This window comes from Genypterus blacodes, unplaced genomic scaffold (genome assembly GCF_046128005.1).
Source record: "Genypterus blacodes isolate CSIRO-AG114 ecotype Tasmania unplaced genomic scaffold, CSIRO-AGI_Gbla_v1 ptg000044l_1, whole genome shotgun sequence".
Taxonomy (NCBI): Eukaryota; Metazoa; Chordata; class Actinopteri; order Ophidiiformes; family Ophidiidae; genus Genypterus; species Genypterus blacodes.
The window spans coordinates 1,615,139-1,634,814 of NW_027466857.1; the positions used below are offsets into that span (position 1 = coordinate 1,615,139).

General features: G+C 42.9%; 1 protein-coding gene across 1 annotated transcript in view; it reads right to left on the reverse strand.

Moving 5' to 3' along the window:
- Positions 1-19,676, reverse strand: part of ppargc1b (peroxisome proliferator-activated receptor gamma, coactivator 1 beta) — a 69,981-nt gene that overhangs the window by 7,165 nt on the left and 43,140 nt on the right. The window contains exons 2-11 of the mRNA XM_076148964.1: positions 19,250-19,435; positions 14,764-14,964; positions 8,555-8,680; positions 4,742-5,804; positions 4,227-4,272; positions 3,271-3,335; positions 2,190-2,829; positions 1,423-1,480; positions 920-1,038; positions 129-256 (exon numbers count right to left, since the gene is read on the reverse strand). Coding sequence (XP_076005079.1) covers positions 129-256; positions 920-1,038; positions 1,423-1,480; positions 2,190-2,829; positions 3,271-3,335; positions 4,227-4,272; positions 4,742-5,804; positions 8,555-8,680; positions 14,764-14,964; positions 19,250-19,435 — 2,632 coding nt within the window. The remainder of the gene's footprint in view (positions 1-128; positions 257-919; positions 1,039-1,422; positions 1,481-2,189; positions 2,830-3,270; positions 3,336-4,226; positions 4,273-4,741; positions 5,805-8,554; positions 8,681-14,763; positions 14,965-19,249; positions 19,436-19,676) is intronic.

The following is a 19,676-nucleotide window of genomic DNA, read 5'->3' on the forward strand; positions in this document are numbered from 1 at the left end:
AGAAGTCAAATTAATGCTGGATGCCAGCAAATAAACAACATATTTGGCATTCGTTTGGTTTACAGTGACACTTTACAAGTTGATCTTACATAAAAAGCATAATATGTTTATGTGTAAATATTCTGTACCCAAGTCAATGTAGCGTTTCCTGGTGAGCCTCCGTTGGCCCCCGGGGCCGTTCTGAAAAAGTGTCTCCCTTTCCCTCCAGTGTCTTTCAGGAGCAGCCTGACGGATCTTTATCACCCCACAGCGCTCACTAAAACAACACAGACAAGTAGACAAACACGCATAAATTAAAGTAATTAGATTTCCTATAACATCAGTAGAGGTGGGGTGCTGACTCAATAACAGGTTGCTACCTGAATGCAGCAATTAAGAGAATAAATGGTGCAAATGACAAAACTATAGTGGGAAACGTGGACAACACGCCTGTTTAAGGCAGGAGCACTGCTTAGACTGACGTACAATCACCAGGGCAACACTGATGCCGACAGGAAATGTATCCAAAAAACAAGCATGCACTTATGAGACATTTCTGGAGATTGTTTTTAAACACAGAGAGTGGGAGAAAAGAACAAAGACACATGAATGAGAACAAGGATATGTTATACATATGTGAATTAGGTCTATAAGGAGACAAAGGTGGTGAATAATAAGGTTAATGCTGATGAATAACTGTGTTCAGTACCAAAGTGATAATTGTGACCCAGGTCTTCTTGTTTCTAAGGCACTCAATGAAGATTTCAATTTTAGATTGCAGACATACTACTTGCCAATATAAAACAAATCTGATTGTACTTTGTATGGAATAACAGCCAAGTTCTTTCTGCTTGTGATGACTGAAAATGTTAATTCATGTCAGCGTTCCATGTTGATAGGGACCCCAAAAAAAATGCAGAATGTGCAGTGTACCACTTACTCATTGCAGATGATGACTTTGCAGTCCTCTGCTTTGCCGAAAACCTGGAAGCGTTTCCTCAGCATGTTCTGGGTCACGCTACTTGGCAGGTTGTGGATGTAGAACACCTGGCAGTTGTCCTGGCAACAGGGACACCACAGCAACAGTCAAGATGGATGACAAAACAGAATACGGATAGGTGACACTGAAACAGGAGAGCTGTTTGGCCAAGTGAAGATCAGTTTAAGGTTGAACAGTTTAACATGCTACTCATTTGTCCAATCTTAAAGCTGCAACATAATTTGGTATGTAGAGTATGTTATGTGTTCAAATTCCTTGTTTGCCTTAAACAATCTGATCAATGTTAGAGTGAGTGACATGAGGCATAAACAAAGTGTGAATGTATGTTGGTGTTCAAGTTTGTCTTGCTGACAAAGCATAAAACAATTGCATATTGTGGCTTTAATTCAGTGACTGCAGGGGCCTCTGGAGTAGAAGAGAAGAAGAAGAATGATCCTTTATACCTCATCAGACTTGGCTTTGTTCCTCTGCTTGTCGTCAGAACAGATCTCCGAGTTCTCACTGGAGGAAAACCAAAGAAGAAAAGACGGTGAGAGGGGGAGACAGAATAATACGGAAGAGAGAAAGGACTCAAGGTGAGACTGAAATATCAGACATGAGGGAACAGGTGAGCCGCGGCAAACAAAGGAAGAATGTCTTCCACTGACTGCTGCACATTAGTTATTGCTCTATTTTTCTACCCTCCTTCTCTCTCTCTTTCTCTCTCTCTCGCCTCTCTTCTCCTTTAACGTCTTTCATACACTGCGCTAATCCGACTACTGACCTTATTCTAAAAATGGCAGCGCAGTAATCAGAGAAACATGTCTGCACCAGGTGTTTCTACATTTTTGTTCATCCAGAGCCAAATAACTGAAAATAAACCCTCCAATTTTTTCTTCATTAGTCAGTCTGGCATTTTGCTTTATTCTCATCAGCGTCTTGGTGGAGGCTTCTACAGGCCCTTTGGCAAGACATAAGAGGAAAGAATGCAAGCAGAATAGAACTGCAAGATAGTTCACATTTAGACCTAAGATTCCTAACTAGAATCTGAATACTCAACATTTCAATTCACTGATCTACTGTTACTTTAGAGACAAAGGCAGGTTCTCTACCCCTGCCTTAGACAGAGGATGAAATGCTTTCATTTCTTATCCAGAGTGTTGTCCTAGTGGGATTACTATGAGTGTTGCAGTTTACTCTTCTTGTTTGTAACTCGGTCTTTGTCGCTCACCTGGAGTCGGTCTTGCTGGCCGGGGAGTCAGGGCACAGGCGGAGGACAGGTGAGGGCGAGCGGGATGCTGACGAGCACTCTGCCTCTTCCTCTGAGACCGGTGGCGTGGCAGCTTCTGAGTGGCAGTCAGACGGCGGCGATGATAAGATCACCACCGTCTCCGTCTGTCGCGCCTGTGTTTTCTCCGGGACCTTTTTTGATAGCATTAAACTTTCCCCATCCTCCATGCTTTTCCCCTTGTCATCATCTCCTTTGAGTGCTGGGCTACCTTGCACATCGCCACCTCCTTGTGCCCACAACACGGCACTGAGCCTGGCCGCACTCCGCTGACGGCTCTCCCCGAGGCTCAGTGCGCAGTAGTCATGGTCACCAAAATTGCGATGGTCGCCGTCACCGGCCTGGTCCATGCGCTGCAGCTGGGCGTACAGCTCGGTTTGTTCCGGGATTTTCCGCTGGTGGTGGCTGCGGCTCAGCCAGGACGAGCCCTTCATGGCGGCGATGGTGTTGGTGTTGCGATGGACTGACTCCCCCCCTCCGCCGTCGTTCCCACCTGCTACACCACCACCCTTTCCTCCCTCCGCTGGCTTGAACAGGTCATCCTCCACAGGTTTGTGAGGTGGGGTGGTGGGAGGGGTGAGACCTGGGAGAGATGGGGAACATGAGGTGACTGCATGCTCCATGCACTGCAACCTCAACTCAATAGAAGCACCATTTTCTAATGCTGGTAACAAAGCAGTTCAACTTTTTCTGAAGTTTAACTCCTTTAAGGTTTTTATTTTTAGCTACAGTGGAATCCTTAAAAAAGCATAAACGTTTACATCGCAGCCTTAACATACAAATTATAACCTCAACCTTGCCATCCAGTTTGATTGGCCAGTTTGGAGTTTCCCAATATCAGTACTTATCAGGTATTAATAGTTTTAACAAGATTCATTTACTGAATATGTTGCTTGAAGAAATAGGGGGCTGTGATTTCCACAATGCGGTAAATGCTGATAGAATCATAACATTGCCATTAAAGGTAGACTTTCGGTGTTGGATTGTGTTTCATGGTTTAAAGTGTGAATGATGAAGTGTTTACCTGCTGTTCCACACAGATCCACACTGAGGGTCTGCTCATAAGGCTTGATGCTGTATTGAGACTCTCTGGTAGAGGGAGAGACAGAGAGATAAGAGTCCTTCATTTAGCTGGTGTGTGAATCTCTTTGAGTTGCAAGTTCCAAACATTCAAGTCAATTTCATTCGGATTACACCTGTTCAAGCTTCTCAGCAAAAGCTAAATTACAAAGTGGTAAAGGGTTTCAGCTGACATCTGCTGAATTTGAGCGATGTTTTCACACAGTCCAAACTATCTGCACTTGTCACTCCAGTGTCCTCTTCTCCATTCTTCTGCTTTCTATTTCTAGCAATCTGTTTCTGTGTCTCCGGTTGCCGTAAAGGTGTGAGCGGCGCCGAGCAGTTTGGCTTCGGCTGGGATATTGTTTCCCCTCATCAGAGAGGTGGGAGGATAAAGTATAAAATGGAAAAGCGGAACTTTCTCGGTGAGTGCGTCAGATTGATATCAAAGATGGAAGGGCTTTGAAGCAGCGTTTGTGACTGACTGGAGGTGGACGTGTGCCAGTGTTGTAGGCTGAGCAGATGGGTGGTTAACTCGGACAAGAAAGAACAATAGGGGCACTTTGACTGGCACATATTAAAAACCTCACTGAGCCAAGCCAGGGTCTGGATCCATTAGGGATCTTGACACAGCGGCTGGTGGATTTGGACTCATTTTATTTCAATATGAGCACATTTATGAGATTATACCAGACACATCGAGCTTATTTGATTTGATTCAATAACACAGCCTTTATTTAATATGTTGCTGCTTGGTGGATGAGACTCTCTGATCAATTTATAACCAATTCTCACTAAAATGCCATCTATCTGTGGTATGCTGGATATAAGTTTGATATAAATGACTGTATGGAGAATGTAAATTCCTGTAGGAGTCTTTTATACTTTACTGTACTACAGCAGATCTATGGAGACACTCACCCTGTGGACTTGCTGTTCAGAGGCAGACAGAGGCAGGCTCGCTTTTCTGCAATAAGAAAAACAAAGGAATTTACACAATGGCCAAGCTTAAAACATATGTCAATATTCAAACTTTGCCATATATACCTACATCCTGACCTGAAGAGGGTTTCAAATTGTTTATCCATTTCAACTGACAACTTGTTGATGACCTTGCTTTAGTCACCCAAAGTCCAATGGGTGACTAAGTATGATAAGAATGAGCATTGTTCATGTTCCCATGTGCATCATGCATCATTCCTTTGTGTTTGTCATAATCTTGGTGTTTCCATGCAGAATAGGTCAATGAACAAGACAATCAGCCAAACAGCAGGGGTTTGGGGATAGTCCTGTTCTCTAAATTGCTAAATACATCTGGATAGGTTCATCTGTTGACCTTTCATACAGCTGCAGTTATTCAAATACAATTTGAAAAAATGGGCAGTAAAATAGGACTGAGGCCTGTGGTGTTAATGTGTCTTTGACGTCCTTCTTACCACTGTGCAAGCAGGGTGTGGTCGGCTCCACTGTAGTGTGCTCAGCACTGCTGTCACTCAAAGTTAGCTGCTCTGCCGGCGGCTCAATTGTCGTTGCCCCACCTGCGTGGGTTGGCAGAAGTTTAACTCCAGATCTCCGCTCCTCCTTCTCCAACTTGTCCTTCACGTCGTCTCCCCTTGCGTGTCCAGGCCGCAGCCTCTTGCCAAAGCGGCTAGGGAAGGAGGCCAGACGTCGTGAGCGCCGTACTGAGAAGGAGGCACTGTCCTCCACGTTCTCCTCTGTGCTCTGTGGGGTCTCAAAGGGGAAGCTGAGATTTCTCCTCTCAGGGGACAAGGAGACTTTTTGAAGCTCCGGCTTAGAGGGGTTGGAATTGGGGGAGAGGGCTGGGGCGGATTTACCTGGGGCTCCTCCTCTATTGGGGCTGTGGGAGTGGGTGTAGGGCGGGCTATGCAGTCTGTAAGGCTTGCTCACATCGAAAGAGCTGCTCTGCTGCAGGAGCTCACGGAGAAGGGAGTTGGCCTTCATCTCCCTCCTCCTTGCAAATGGGAGCCTCTTAGAGGCACCGCTGCCCGTTCCTTGTGAGCCTCCACTAGTCCCGGGGGTTGCCACCAAGACAACTCTGCTGTGAGAGATAGAGGCGGCTGGGCGGGAGGCCTCAGGTCGGGCCCTGCTGCGAGCCAAAGCAGTCAGGTCGCGGTCCTTGCGCTCCCAGCCTTGTTGCTTGCGTGTGGGCAGGCAGTAGGTGTGCATGTACGTGATTAGCTCCACCACTGAGTGCAGTTCTTTCTCCGAGCTGAACTGAGGCTTCGGCGGCTCCACGGGGGCTGTGGCTATTACCGATGCACTCTCCACTTCGCTGCCGGAAGACTCCTCTTCCTCCTCTTCCTCCTCCTCCTCCTCAGACTCACTGTCCTCATCCTCCTCTTCATCTTCCTCCTCCTCGGTATCAGGAGCTGGAGCGTCCTCTGCGTCCTGGGCAGTGGTGAGGTGGCGGTGGAGCTCAGTGCATAGACGGCCAGCCGGACGCACCGCTCGTGTCTTTCGTTCCTGAGGAATATTACTCTGAAGGTAGACACACAAGTCAAACAGATTAATGACCTCACCTTTCTCCAAAAAACTACTAAAAACTGTCTGCAGTGATGTGTTGAGCACCAAAAAAGTCAATTCATCAGGGAATTCAGTGATGGTGGATATCTCAACATGCTGACCGCTGTCACAAGTCCTCGGGTTCAAGGAAGAGGTGCTGCTAGACCCAAACCTTCCATTTATCAACTCATTCTGTGTAGATGTCCTTTTTATTGATCACCAAGACCAGTGAGCCAGACATGTTTTAGAATATCACCCAGATTTCATTCTACTGAACTCAAATGTTGGAATAATTCAAACACCTCTTAAAATGCAACAGGTGTTAATGAATGAGTTTGGTTCCATCCCACAATTGACCATAATAACATGTGAAACCCATCGCTGTGTTTCATGAATCCCCTCCAAATAATTAAATGGTGCAATAACAGCAATGACGGTGTGTGTTTGTGAATTTATCACCAGCAAGCCGCCAATTTGGTTACAATTACTCTGGCAGACATTGTAATCAGTACTTGTAATGCTGTACCTCAGCCATGGTCGGTGGACAAACACTTTAGAGGGCGAAAAACCCTTAAATATCCTCACTCTGTCTGATATTTCAGGTCTTTCCCTTTAACTAGCCTAACGCACATCTGCTTCAATCGCTTATTGTCAGTGTTTCCACAGATGCCTTTTAAGGAAGCAAAAGCAACATACCCTTTGGTCCCTTGTTATAGTTAGGGATCTGGATATTGGCACTGATACAAAACGACAGCTCCAGAAAGAAGCCTAGGCTCCCTGATACAGAGGGATTCAATCACACACTTATTTATAAGAATAAGAGAGAATAAGGAACAAAATACTTAACACCAGAAAGGTTCTATGCCATAGATAATAGCGAGACAATCTTCCTACTTTGTGAAAGCTGATTCAGTGAGTAGCTGATGGTATAGACTAGAGGGAGGGAGAGAGACTATGAGGCTATGATTCACTTTGATTCACTGTTGCTCTCTTGCCTTGTCACTCAATATGTCTACCATCTGCCACTACAAAGCTGTACTCCCCTAAACCTCTGTGCTCACACACACACACACACACACACACACACACACACACACGACTAGTACCAGCCAGGTTGGGAGGGAGAGTGATGGATACTGGGCTCAGCTTAACCCTGCACTCGGTCCTATATCTCTCCTCACATCCTCCCTGCTTTGGCTACAGCAGAGACGCCGTATGAACTCACGCCTGGCTTTACAGCTGTACAAGACAGATGACTGCTCAGGTTATCAATGACCACTGTAACCACAAAGCTAGGAGCTATCCAATTACTGCTAAGTCATACAGCAGTACCATTGTAAATGTCCTCCCCACCTCAGCGCCACATCCATCACGGATCGTGGCTGAAGGACTCTGGGAGCTTGAAGGCTCAAAGAGTTACTACGTCTCAAATAGAATATCTGTTATTTTGAAATTTTAGGTTGATAAACTAGCTGCTTTTTTGCTTTCTTTTCGTAAGTTCCAAACTAGTATAGGTAATAAAGTAAAGGCAATGCTTGAATGTGCAAAACAAAAAAATGTTGCAACAGCTGCAGACTATGGAGAGACGGCTGCTATCCAAACAAACACCAACTTCCAGAATGTTCAATACTGCACCACTATTAAAAAAAGAATCACATCCCCTTTTTCAGTCAGGGTAACTGGCAGCATCTGCACTGAGGCAGGGAAATATTGCTACTCTGTTCATGTAAACAGGTTACAGCATTGACAGTGCGTAAGCAAAGCAACTCAGAAGCCGAGCGTGAGCAACTGTAAATCGGTGACAAGTCCATGAGCTGCCTGCCAGCTACGAGCTGAATATGGCAAAATAATGGCTTGTGGATCCTCTATTAAAGCATTGTTGGTGTAATGATAAGAATTCAAAATTATTTATAGACTGAATGAGCATTTTGAAGACACATACAGTCAGTACAGCTCTCAGAGGGATACAAATTACAGTCCAAGGGCCTGGAAGCAATGGGATACACAAGGGGCACCATGTGTATCCATGTGCTCGCTGCTGTGGTTCACAACTCACCAACACAAACAGCCATTAAGCAGTACTGTATAGATTTTTTATTTATAAGTATTTGCAGCACTGGTTGGCTGTTCTGCCCGGCAGCAGCGATGCTTCTAGACAGCATCAGCAGTGACGCAGCAGCACAGCTTCAGCACAGCATAAGCAGCCAGTGACAGTTTTACAACAGGTTTTACAAGCTGACACCCCCAAGCAACAGAGAAAGACTCCTCTGGTCCAAAATGTCTGAAAAATATCCAATAATTTCTACTCAAATGCCAATATCTGCTCTGTGAATAGGTCTCACTCTGCGCTGAGATACAAGTGCACATATATGCATAGAAGAGAACATTTTAGTGATATGGCATGCATGCTCTATATGCAGGTGAGATTCTTATATGTTAATTCTCCACCTATGAGAGGAAGTGATTGGCAGAATAACAAAATTAGATTTTTCCAGTCTCCAGGAGAAAAAGGAAATGAATCACTGAATCCAGAGACGTGTCTGGCATTACAAAATAGGTTCAGATCTACTTAACAGCATTTAAATGTTGTTGGAGTCCTAATGCAAGATAAAAGCAGGAAGGAGGAGTGGATCTATACCATTTTAAAAATTAGAAAATGTAGGTAAATCCACTAGACAGCCCCTTAGTTGACAGGTCATTTCTATAGAAACAGAACTGTGTCTCACCTTGACCAGAGGCCTGACTTTCCGAAGGTGGAGGCTCCTGTTGTTATGGCGATGCCCATGGACTCCATCTTTGTGTGCATCGATGGTGTTGGGCACGTTAGGAGGTGTCAACAGCAGCTTCATCAACTGATGAGGAAGGAGAGATAAATGTTAGAGATCACTTAGGCTGCAGTTTGCCGTCCAAGCACACAAAGTGGAGAGGGAACTGCTCAGTGAAATGACAGTTCCTTCATCATTTCATTCTGATTCTTAATACATTTTCCGTCGTTAACACACCGCAGATGGATGATTGTGTGAATCGGAGACCATGAGGTTATGTTATTGTACATTTATCACATCGCTAAAGCTGACAGCTTCATGGCAAATTCACGTTTTCCATTAAGGAGCTTCGTTCAGCCATTTCTCTCCAATATGGTTTCTCTTCCTCACTTTCTCCTACATCCCTCCATCACATTGCCTCTCTCTTCTTGCTATCAAATTCCCCTATTCGGGACCGGTCCAGTTCCTTTTCTTTTGTTTCATCCCTCTCTAGCTCCATTTGTCCCATTCTTGCTATCATCAGTCAAAGCTTCTCAATCCTTCTGTTGTCCATCTCCATCCTCTTTATCTAACTGCTGCCCTCCTTATTTCTTTCCTAAATATTTACTGCCATCCTTTTCTATCCCATCTCGTCTATATCAATATCCTTTCATATAATCCCTGTCCTCTTAATTTACCCCTTTTCCTCCCCGATATGTTTCCATTCATCCTGCCCCTCCCCTCATTTCTTTAGATCAGCCATGAAGCAGCGATTTCTCACGATAAAATGATGAAACAGAGTGAATCCCTCTCCACTCGTCCCCTGGGTAATACCTTTCAAATGAATATTAACCCAAACTTCTCCCAATGTCTACCATTCCATTTTTCTTTCATCTGTCCATTCATCTGTTCATTCCAGCGCCTGTATTCATGACAGGGTTATCAGCTGATATGAATCATCTAAGGGAGAAAATCCCCTCGCTAAGCTGCGCAGCGTTTGAGGAAGATGGCGAAAATACAGGCAGTGGGAATTGGCAGAGTAAAACATACCACAGCTTCTTAAAATGCCTCCAAAGAGATGACTTTCACGTGATGCAGCCATACTGACAGACCTCACCTGTCCATCACTGACCCATCTGATTGTATTTAGATATTGCGAGCTTGGACATCTTAAACAGGTCGTGTATGTGCTACATATAGATTTGAGGTACTACTTGGGTATTTGCATGGTAAATATTGTACTTTGTCCGCTAAATTTATCTGGCAGCTGGATTTAAAAAACATATATATATTGAATTAGGTCATAAAATACAATTATTCACTTTCAACAACTTATCTCAACGCATGGAAATCCACAAATAAAAGAAAATGTGTGCTTTGTAAAGTCAACTAACAATTTATTGCAATATTAAATAATGAGGAAAGAGAGATTAACATTGAGTAAAGATCATTTCTAAACAAAGGTCTATAATCAGACCAATTATTTTGACTTATGATACTGACTAGACCTGCACACAGAAACTTAATGACTGTCATGATGGTGGCCAGAAACCTACAAATATATATGTTTTGGCCTGCCAAACTATTTCTTGTGAACATTTTATATGGCTAAGCTATTTCTATCCAAGGATGGTACTTAATAATATTTTATAGGCTTTTTAAGTTGGCATACTGTACTAGTGTATGGATTTAATTTACTATACATTACAGAGGAAATTGAATATTATAAATCAGACTGAATGAAATTAAAAAAATGTTGTTTCCAGTTTGCTGACTAGAGGTCATGGTTAAACTACATTTTTATGAAGCCTTATATATTATGATATTGTTGGAATGAGTAAAAATGTACCCAATTATGTTGACCGCACACACACAGTATTATCTGGGTCAAATGATTGACCAGGGTGGGTGCCTGCATTGCTAATGGGGCCGCCGCGGCCGGTTTGTGGGCGAGCCAACTTGGCTCAGAGCACATGATGATGCTCCTCTGAGAGCTCCATTGAAGAGAGTGAAGAGGAGGCTGAAGGTTTGTGTCTGTTTGCGGCATGGACAGCATTTGGATACCCTCAAAGACTCTACTCTTCCTCGCTCGACTCTACTCAACACTGGCTGCTGTCCCAAGCAACAAAAGCCCTATCAATGGAGGCCTTGTTCTGCTGCAGGACACACACATTAAGTCGAGGTGCATTTGCAAAAATACATGAAGATGCTTACACACATGAATGAGAAAATAATGCACACATGACACAATGCTCAAAAAGAATGAATTAATCACACACACACACACACACACACACACACACACACACACACACAGTGAGGTCACCTGCCCTACTACTAGATGGCAGTAGAGGGCACTACCACACTCAGGCTAAATGCACAAGGGACAGCGACCATGTCACATCAAGCCACTCTACTGATGGAAACTGAATGATACACACACACACACACACATCTGGCAGCTTCAGAAGGGTAAAGAGGATAATGTTATTACAGCGGGCTTTTCCTCTACGAGTGGGTGTGAATGTCAGGCTATTTTTTGCTACTAACAGTGTGTGTAATACATTTACATTTTTCTGATTTTAATTGTATCTAAGTGTCCTTTTCTTTTCCTGATGCTTTCATTTTATTTTATTGTAAAGCACTTTGAATTGCCTTGCTGCTGAAATGAGCTATATAAATAAAATTGCCTTGCCTAACGGAAACAAAGGTATGATGCTGGATGAGTGTACAGTATAAACACTGTTCATAAGATTAGGGGGACACTTAATCATCACAGTATAACACCAGGTAAGTTAACTGGATGATATTGCTGAAGTTGAACTGACTTGGTGTTATACTGTGATGATTGTGTTTGTGGAAAGGTTTGTTTTTCTGTGCACATAAGAATGAGATGCTCCGCTATCTGTCAGGTTAAACCCTACATGGAATGATTTTAATGTCACTGAAGGAGCAGGCATTTAGATACTGTAGCTGTGCTTCAACCGGCTGTAGTTTGTATTGTTATTACTTGGTGGTTACTAGGACTACAAGGATAGATGAATCCAAAGGGTTCAGTCAATTGCAATTACTTTTTCCACCATTAAAAATAATAATTCCACAGGGAAAACCATTGAATTTAAGTTCCCAGTTCATACAGGAGCTGATGTGTTGGTTCCTTGACTTTTTTTTCATCAGATTGCTGACCAGGTCTTCATTTATTCAATGAGATTATTGCTTTACAAGATAACTTGTAAAAGACTAAAAAACACTTTCACTTCACTAGTGTTCCTGAATGTGACTGGTCTTTCATTCCAGACGACATGGAGCTGTAAAGACTTTGTAGTTGTACGGGCTCTTCTCTCATGTTGGTGCATTTCACCTGTAACGACCCCAAAAGCACAGACAGACACTTTTTGAATTCATCTTCAGTGTCTTTTCTCACTTGACAGGTGTGGAAACTAAGACTGGCAGGTGTAAGTGATTAACCAGCGTGTGTTTGTGTCTGTATACTTTGTTTTGACATGACAACCAAGGAGGCTGCAAGGTTGCACCAAGGACAGGGCAGTGGTGTTTAGTAACACAGCAGATGGTGGCATCTCATGGCCTGCCCTTCCAGTATCACTGCTCTGTTTTCCAATAAACAAAAGCACATGGCACACAACACAATGAAGCAACAAAACCTCTTCTGTCTCTTTGTGTCCTGATTGTTTTGGTTGCTATGCCAGCATAACGGTCATCACTTTTGGAAAGTTTGACATTTTATCTGGCCTCCTTAACAACCAATCTACTTTGATTCCTACACTAAACTATCTCTATGGTCATCAAAGTAATTACTCTGATGTCATTCACTTCCTGCAATGTTACCATCAGTGCTGGATAAAGAGGGTCAAATGTGAGCAGTGATCCTTCCTCTTTAATGTTTGTAAGAGTCGATTCACTTTTAGGTCCCACAACTGTATGCTCGTTGTTTGGAGGGACTCATGTATGAAAATATCAATAAATGAGTTCACTACAAAGTACATTTCTGCTCTTTACTAAAGCCAGAGTGTTGGTGTACAATTTGTGGAGATATGATATGCTTTGCCTATAGAGAGTATGTGGTGCTTTTTGCCTGTTTTGTTAATAGTACAATAATGAGTATGAGGTGAGAATTATTCTAACTTGAGTTTGGCACTAACTAAACAAACTTATAGGTCCTCAGCTACTTTGTTAGATTGGCCACGCAACAGCTCTCTGCTGTTACCGGGGAGTCCTGTTGCTCTCCCTGCTGACTTCCTGGAGCCTCAGGTGTTGCTATGGGTAGCAGCAGCTAAACACGGAAGATTTCATTTTGGAAACGCACAACACAAAAACCTCCAATGACTTTAGTGCCAGACAGGTTTTAGAGAATGACTTGGGATGGACCAACCTCTGTGAATACTTACGCTGTCGGTATTCAAGCCTTCAGCCAAACAAAAGCATCTCTTTAGGCTGCTACTAAACCAGTATGTGCAGGAAAACCTCAAAAGTGGCACTCTGCTGCACGTCTCTGAACGTTAAGGAAGCAGGCTGGATTCATCTTGACAAGTGCAATAAGGAGTGGTTGCAGCAGTAATCATAAGTAGTTTATTACACCCAAACAGCTTCCTGCTTCAATTAGGCTCCTGAGCCGACTGCTGGCCTGCAATTTTCAATGGAAAGGGACACAAAAATGTCCCCATGGTGAAATGGAGCATGCAGGGGCCTTATATCAGCGAGAGAGACTGAGAGCGAGAAGAGAAAAACAAGGTCTGTTCCTAGAAGTGTGATTCTGGGAGAGACGGGGGGCCCCAGTGAGTGCGTGAGTGAGTGAGTGAGAAAAAGAGAGAGAGGGTCATCCAGCAGCACTGCGTGAAAAGTGAGAGGGGATGAGGGGAAAACAAATACACATAACACTGAGCACGTGCTGTAGGGGACACACACACATGCACACTAAAGAGGACTTTAGCTCGCCTGATCATTAATTTTTAAAGCTTATTATGACGCAAAAAACTATTAACTTAACTTAACTTGATTAACTAAAGGGTTATGAGAGATACATACTGAGGTAATTTGCTTTATGAAGAAACTAGCAAAACAATACATATACACAACACGTTAACACAATATTTGTTCATTAATAAACCTAGAAAAATTCTAAAATCCGAATCCTGAAGTGACTATAGCCTTTAGTCCTTAGAAATGTAGAAATACAAGAATAGACAGACAGACAGACAGAGACTCGGACAGACAGACAGACACTCGGACAGACAGACAGACACTCGGACAGACACTCGGACAGACACTTGGACAGACAGACAGACAGACAGACAGACAGACAGACTGACAGACGTGTGAAAGGTCATTCAGCACCCTCTGGTTAGCTTAAGACAGACTTTGACTCTAGCTAGGCTAACAAGGGGAACATGAAGGCTAGCAAATGCGACACAGCCTGGGGTAGTGAGCAGAGGGAGAGAGAGGCCCAGCATGAAGGAGTGCTGGGGGTTAGCGAAAAAGTGAGGAGACAAGTCATGTTTGAAGCATGTATGAAAGGCTCCACTTCAGCAGGCAGTGGGGCTGGAGCAGCGGGAAACTTTACTTTACAGTGTGTGGATATAAAAAGAACACAGATGGGAATTTAAAAGATGACAGTATTGGGGTCATTTAATTTGAAATGGTGACAGAATGGTGTGGAGTTGAAAGCTCAAAGTTTGTAAAAAACACCAAGTATAGCCCCCAGAGCCTCAAAAACATAGTTTTGGAGGTCTGTTTTGTTGGCAGAAATGTTTGATTAAGCAACTTTACTTAGGGTCAGGGTCCGATTCTGGATTAGTATAGGACAATTCCGTCTCTGAGGATCTGAATTATGTTCCAGGCAACATAGTAATCCATGTACAGCCACTGAGGCTCATGGATACATCAGTGTTTACATCGATTTGCCATGCTAGCCTGTTGGAAAATGTGCCTTTATAGCTAAATTCAATTTCAATTCAACTTTATTTATACAGCGCCAAATCTCTACAGAGTTTGTCTCAGGGCACTTTAGAGTGTTTAAAGAAAGTTTTGTTATAAAGGCCATAACACAACCAAACACTTTGATTCACATCCATGAACGTAGCCTTGAGATCATCATTTCCTGTGCAAATGAAAAAAAGAGGAGGAACACCCCACATCAACACTGGCCCCACTGAAGAGTAAGAAATTGTTCTTACTAGAGAAGGGTCCTTGGTCTCAGCCTTCAGGGTTTGACTGAAGTCCTCAGCACTAAGAGGAAGACGGTCATCTTCTTCTTCCTCTTGTTTGGGCTCCTCCGCAAGGGTGGGGAAGACGGAGAGCCCGCCCACTTCGGCATCCACCATGCTGTCCAGACTGTCGGTCAGAGCAGCGAGCAGGGCTGCATTCTCTTCTTCTATCTGGAAAAGGGAGCATGAAACATGGGTAAGTATGGACCTGCCCAGCTGAATAGGACCAAGGGAACTAAACCAGATCTTAGTCTTCTTTTCGTTTAATGACAGACTGCAACAGTTGTCAGACTCAAAAGCTACTTAAACGGACAATAGCGATGTTATCAAACTTGCATAGTTACAACAGTGATATCGTCAAATGTCTCCATGCTAGCAACTTCCTTACATCTTTCTATGTCATTCTTTGTTTAAGACGATGAAAAAGGTTCAATAATGTCCACAAAATCTTGTGACACCCATGGAATGGGCGATAGATATCTGACCAGAGTCCATTTGGATACGAGGTTCTCAAAGTCACAACTCAGCCTGAAGATCTCACAGCCTTAAGATCTCACAGCCTAAAGATCTTGCAGCCTACAGATCTCACAGCCTAAGGATCTTATTCCCTCACTTCATAAGTCATGGCCACATTGTTACTCACAGAGGCCACCATGGGCCACCAGTCAGTACAAGAGGAAGTAGCAAAAATGTGCAAGCTATGACTGTTTCATGATAGCATGACTCCACCCTCCATGGAACCATCCAAAACTAGCAGATGTTTGAAACTCATCTTATAGTCATGGATCAAATCTCATAAGAGGTTGGACAGATTTATGGAGTAATTGTACTGAATTCATTCCTGGAATTGATTGTCTTATGCAGACCTTGAGAGGTGTGTGTCATTACAGTGTTACATGTGTATCTAAAATAACTGTTAGTACGCTATCCAGAAGAAACTTTGAGACTTGTTTTTTTGGTTTTTAGCTTGTAATACAGCGATATGCTCCCCTCTCAGCACTCTGTTGGGGCTGTTTAAAGCTGTAAGCTGTGGCTGAGACCGGCCATATCACCGCTGGCCTACGGGAAGCACCATTTATCTGTCCTTTATCATCCAGCTTTATCTCCTCTGCTCCCAACTGCCAATCTTTTTATTATCAAAATCATCCCCCATCTCTTAAGCTCTTTGAGTTTTATGCTTCAATTTGCAATCAGGTGCTTCAGATATTTTATTCAGCAAAGTAGGCAGCATCAAAGTGTAAGTTAGACTGAGACGTGGAGAGCTAGACATTAACTCATCATATTTCTCTAACTATAACCGACTGGCTGATATATTGTACAGTATATAAGTGTTACATCATTTTGGCATGAATTGGGCTTCTCTTTGCCATGTAAATGGATGGATGCACTGTAAAAAGAAAATAAATAAATAAATACATCTAGCCAGAAATCCTTTTTTGCATGTTTCTTAATTGTAGAAATCTGGCAGTGAAGAACATTCAGAATATTGTAAAAAATAAATGTAAACTTAAAATCCGGACATAATTCTAGGATAAACACATTATACAATCTATTTATCCATCTATCTATCGGTGTTGTTTTGCAAATTTAATCTGAGCTTTCTTATTCTTAGGGCTTAAGAATGGTTTCTGCCCTCGCTGAACAAACACGCCCTGATCTGATTTCCAATGGTCTGTGAACTGGGATGAATCTAGTAATTTGCATTGGTGTCTGAAGCGATCCTAGTTGCTTTTTCTCGCCTGTTTTTCTTACTTTGTTTAAAAAGCACTGATAATTATAAGTATTAGTGTACAGATATGAATTAGATTTTCTTGATAATTAGATTGAAGTCCAAAAAAGACAAACAAACAGACAGACAGACGTTTCAGATAGCCAGTTTTTCACCCTGCAAACAAAACATTTCATTATTTATTTTTCCTCCTATGTCTCTCTCCAGCTGTCCTCTCTCCAAGGTTAAATCTCTGGTAACCCGGGCAACATTCACATACAGAAATCAATCCCACCCGACATGGGATTATATTCAGACATGTGACTGTAAGTAAAGAGTGTATTGACAGACAGCAGACTCGCTCTGTGTTTATCACTCAATGCCGTCTGACTGTGTGCTCGGCTGTATTAGTCTGCTCAATACAAGATGGGTCAACATATTCTATGACGTGTGGGATTGTGGTGGTAGCAGAGGTATTGAAAGTAGAAAGAGCCGATTTCACAGAATCACTTCTCAAAAAGTGCAGCCATGGTTACAATAGTGGGGAAAAGAATTAAAGGCACATATTCTACAGATTTCCCGTGTCAAGCTGTATCGTGCAAACTATGCAATTGCTGTAGCGCTGCTTTGCATGCTGAGCAAAAACAGGCTCTTTAGATACCGTCTCTTTATAGCTCCCATCCCAAAAAGCCTGTTCACTGCATCACAGAAACACAGATGCAGAGATGCCAAACACTTACTGGCATCAGACTTGTCGGGTGTGTCAGAGAAGATGTGTAGGCGTTAAGTTTGTTAAATATTGATGTTATACTATAGAAGTATAGGACCATGACTGGATGCATTACTTTAGAGATGAACCACAAGTTTTGACACTTTCATGATGTACTCCCTTAAAAATAGCTGAAAGAATAAAAAAACAGAAATAGAGAGTTCAAAAGTTTAAAAAAGGACTGTGAGGAAAGAGACGGATCACATAAAAGCAGATAGAGCCACTAAGGATGGAAGACTAAGAAGGATGAAAAATATGTGGACCTGTGAGAGAAGGAGGTGTGTGTGTGTGTGAGCCATATCTGAGGAGGGGAAAAAGTAAGAGAAATTCAAAACACCGAGACATATTTCAAACAGGAAAAGAAAGATGGAGAAAAGGGTAGAAATGGCAGAAATAAGTTTAACTTGCACTTTCAAGTACCTATGTTTTAAAATGGGTGTGCTATTTTTCTCAGTAACCTCGAGGGGGTGAAACTAGCACAGAGATGGGCCAGGATGGGGAGTGTGAATGTTGGGGTGGTTGTTTGCAAATTGTTTTCCTACTTGTGTACCGTCCAAGTGTTAACTAATACGTATTTATTATAAATACTCATAATTACCATTATTTTCCTATCCTTTCTAGTAGTAGAGGCACTCCAGGTGGGTACAGTGTCTGCTACACCTGCACTCCCACCATGCTATGCATTTCTTTATATCACCAACACTCTATTGCGGTATTAGGGCCGTTCCCACTTCAGGAGCCACATTACCTCGCCAATGAACTGACCTTAAACGCAACATTATCTCTATCTTGTTGTTTGTTGTTCTGTTTTTATGCCTGAGATGCACTCAATTGAGCCTCTGTAATGGGACCAGGAGAAATTACTGGGACCGGAAACCTATGGACAATCAATGATCCAGGGTTGGCTTTCATACAGAGAAAAACAACAAGGGTATTCCCTGAAATCATCCAATGATAGCCGATACTGCAGCCATAGAGCCTACATTGGCTCGAGGCAGCATTAGCTGATTGAATTGGAGGGGGAGCTTCCATCATCATATTACACACCGCACAATTGGGAATTACTTTCTTGGCATCCCGCTGTGAGACATGCCCTCACATCCAAAAGTCCCCACTGGGGTCAGAGGTCAGGTTTGGTCTTCAGTCAATAGCTCCAGATCACCAAAGGTTTGTGAAGGAGAATAACATGCAGTGAATCAGAAATAAGAACAACCCAATATCAACGCTGCTATCATTGCAGGTTGAAGGAGATTCTCTTCATAATACAGCACATGGGCCACACCAGCCTACACCACTCTGTTCCCAAATACTGCTGGATCAATACTGACATTATGACTTTGGTGATACCAAAGCAGGTATCAGTAACAACAACTTCATCAAAACGTATCCTAGGAAAATTCAATTCAACTGTATATATATATATATATATATATAGTGCCGAATCGCAATACATGTTATCTCAAGGCACTTAACACTAACAGCATTTTAAGAGAACCAACATTCCCTCATAAGCAAGCACTTGGCAACAGTAGCAAGAAAAAAGTCCCTTATAACGGGATGAAACCTCAGTTTAAAGGAGGACTGATGAAATGTCCTAAGGCTCTACTTTATTTTGTAGCCTTTTGTGTTAATTTCTCTATTTTGCACATCTGCAAAACATGCCCTTTGGACTATTCATATATTATGTTGTTTTAAATATTTTCAATTGATATATTCCAACATGAAAAGCTTTATCATATGTCTGGTTGAGTTTTGTGTTTACAGTTTGACAAGTTAAAAAAGAACATGAATGTCCAGTCAAATTCAGTGTTCCTTCAGCTAAAATGTACAAGTACAGACAACTTTTTTAAATTGAGAGCAAAATAAGCTGCGTATAATTCCGAAGCATGGAACCTCAACAACCCTGCGCAGGTTGAATGGATGGTTGATGGTGACTGCTGGACCATGCAGCAGACATTCAGACATAACTGAGGCCTCACCTCAAAGAGCTCATCAGCTGTGCTGTAGTGGATGGAGGCTGGTGATGCGTCTGTTGAGTGGTCATTGCACCACTGCAGCTCGCTGAGACAGTTGACGCTGTCAAAGTCACTGGTATCCAGCTGGGAGAGGTCGATGTCCGGGAAGTCAGTGTCCAAGCGGTCCGAACACACCTCCTCCTCCCCATACTGAGAATGGAAAAAGAGAGGGAAGAATGGACAGAGAGAAAGGTCACATTAGCCAAACATCAAGATTAAAGCCAATTTCCCTGATGGTTTGTTGTTTGGAGATGCTACAAAAGTTCAAGTGTCACTTTGTGAAATGCCAAAACTGGAGGTGCTGATGATCACAGCTGGGAACATCCTCAGTAAGATATTGCAGTGTTTCCGGCGTCGCTCGTGTTTGCTCTTTTACGTGATCGCAAAGGGA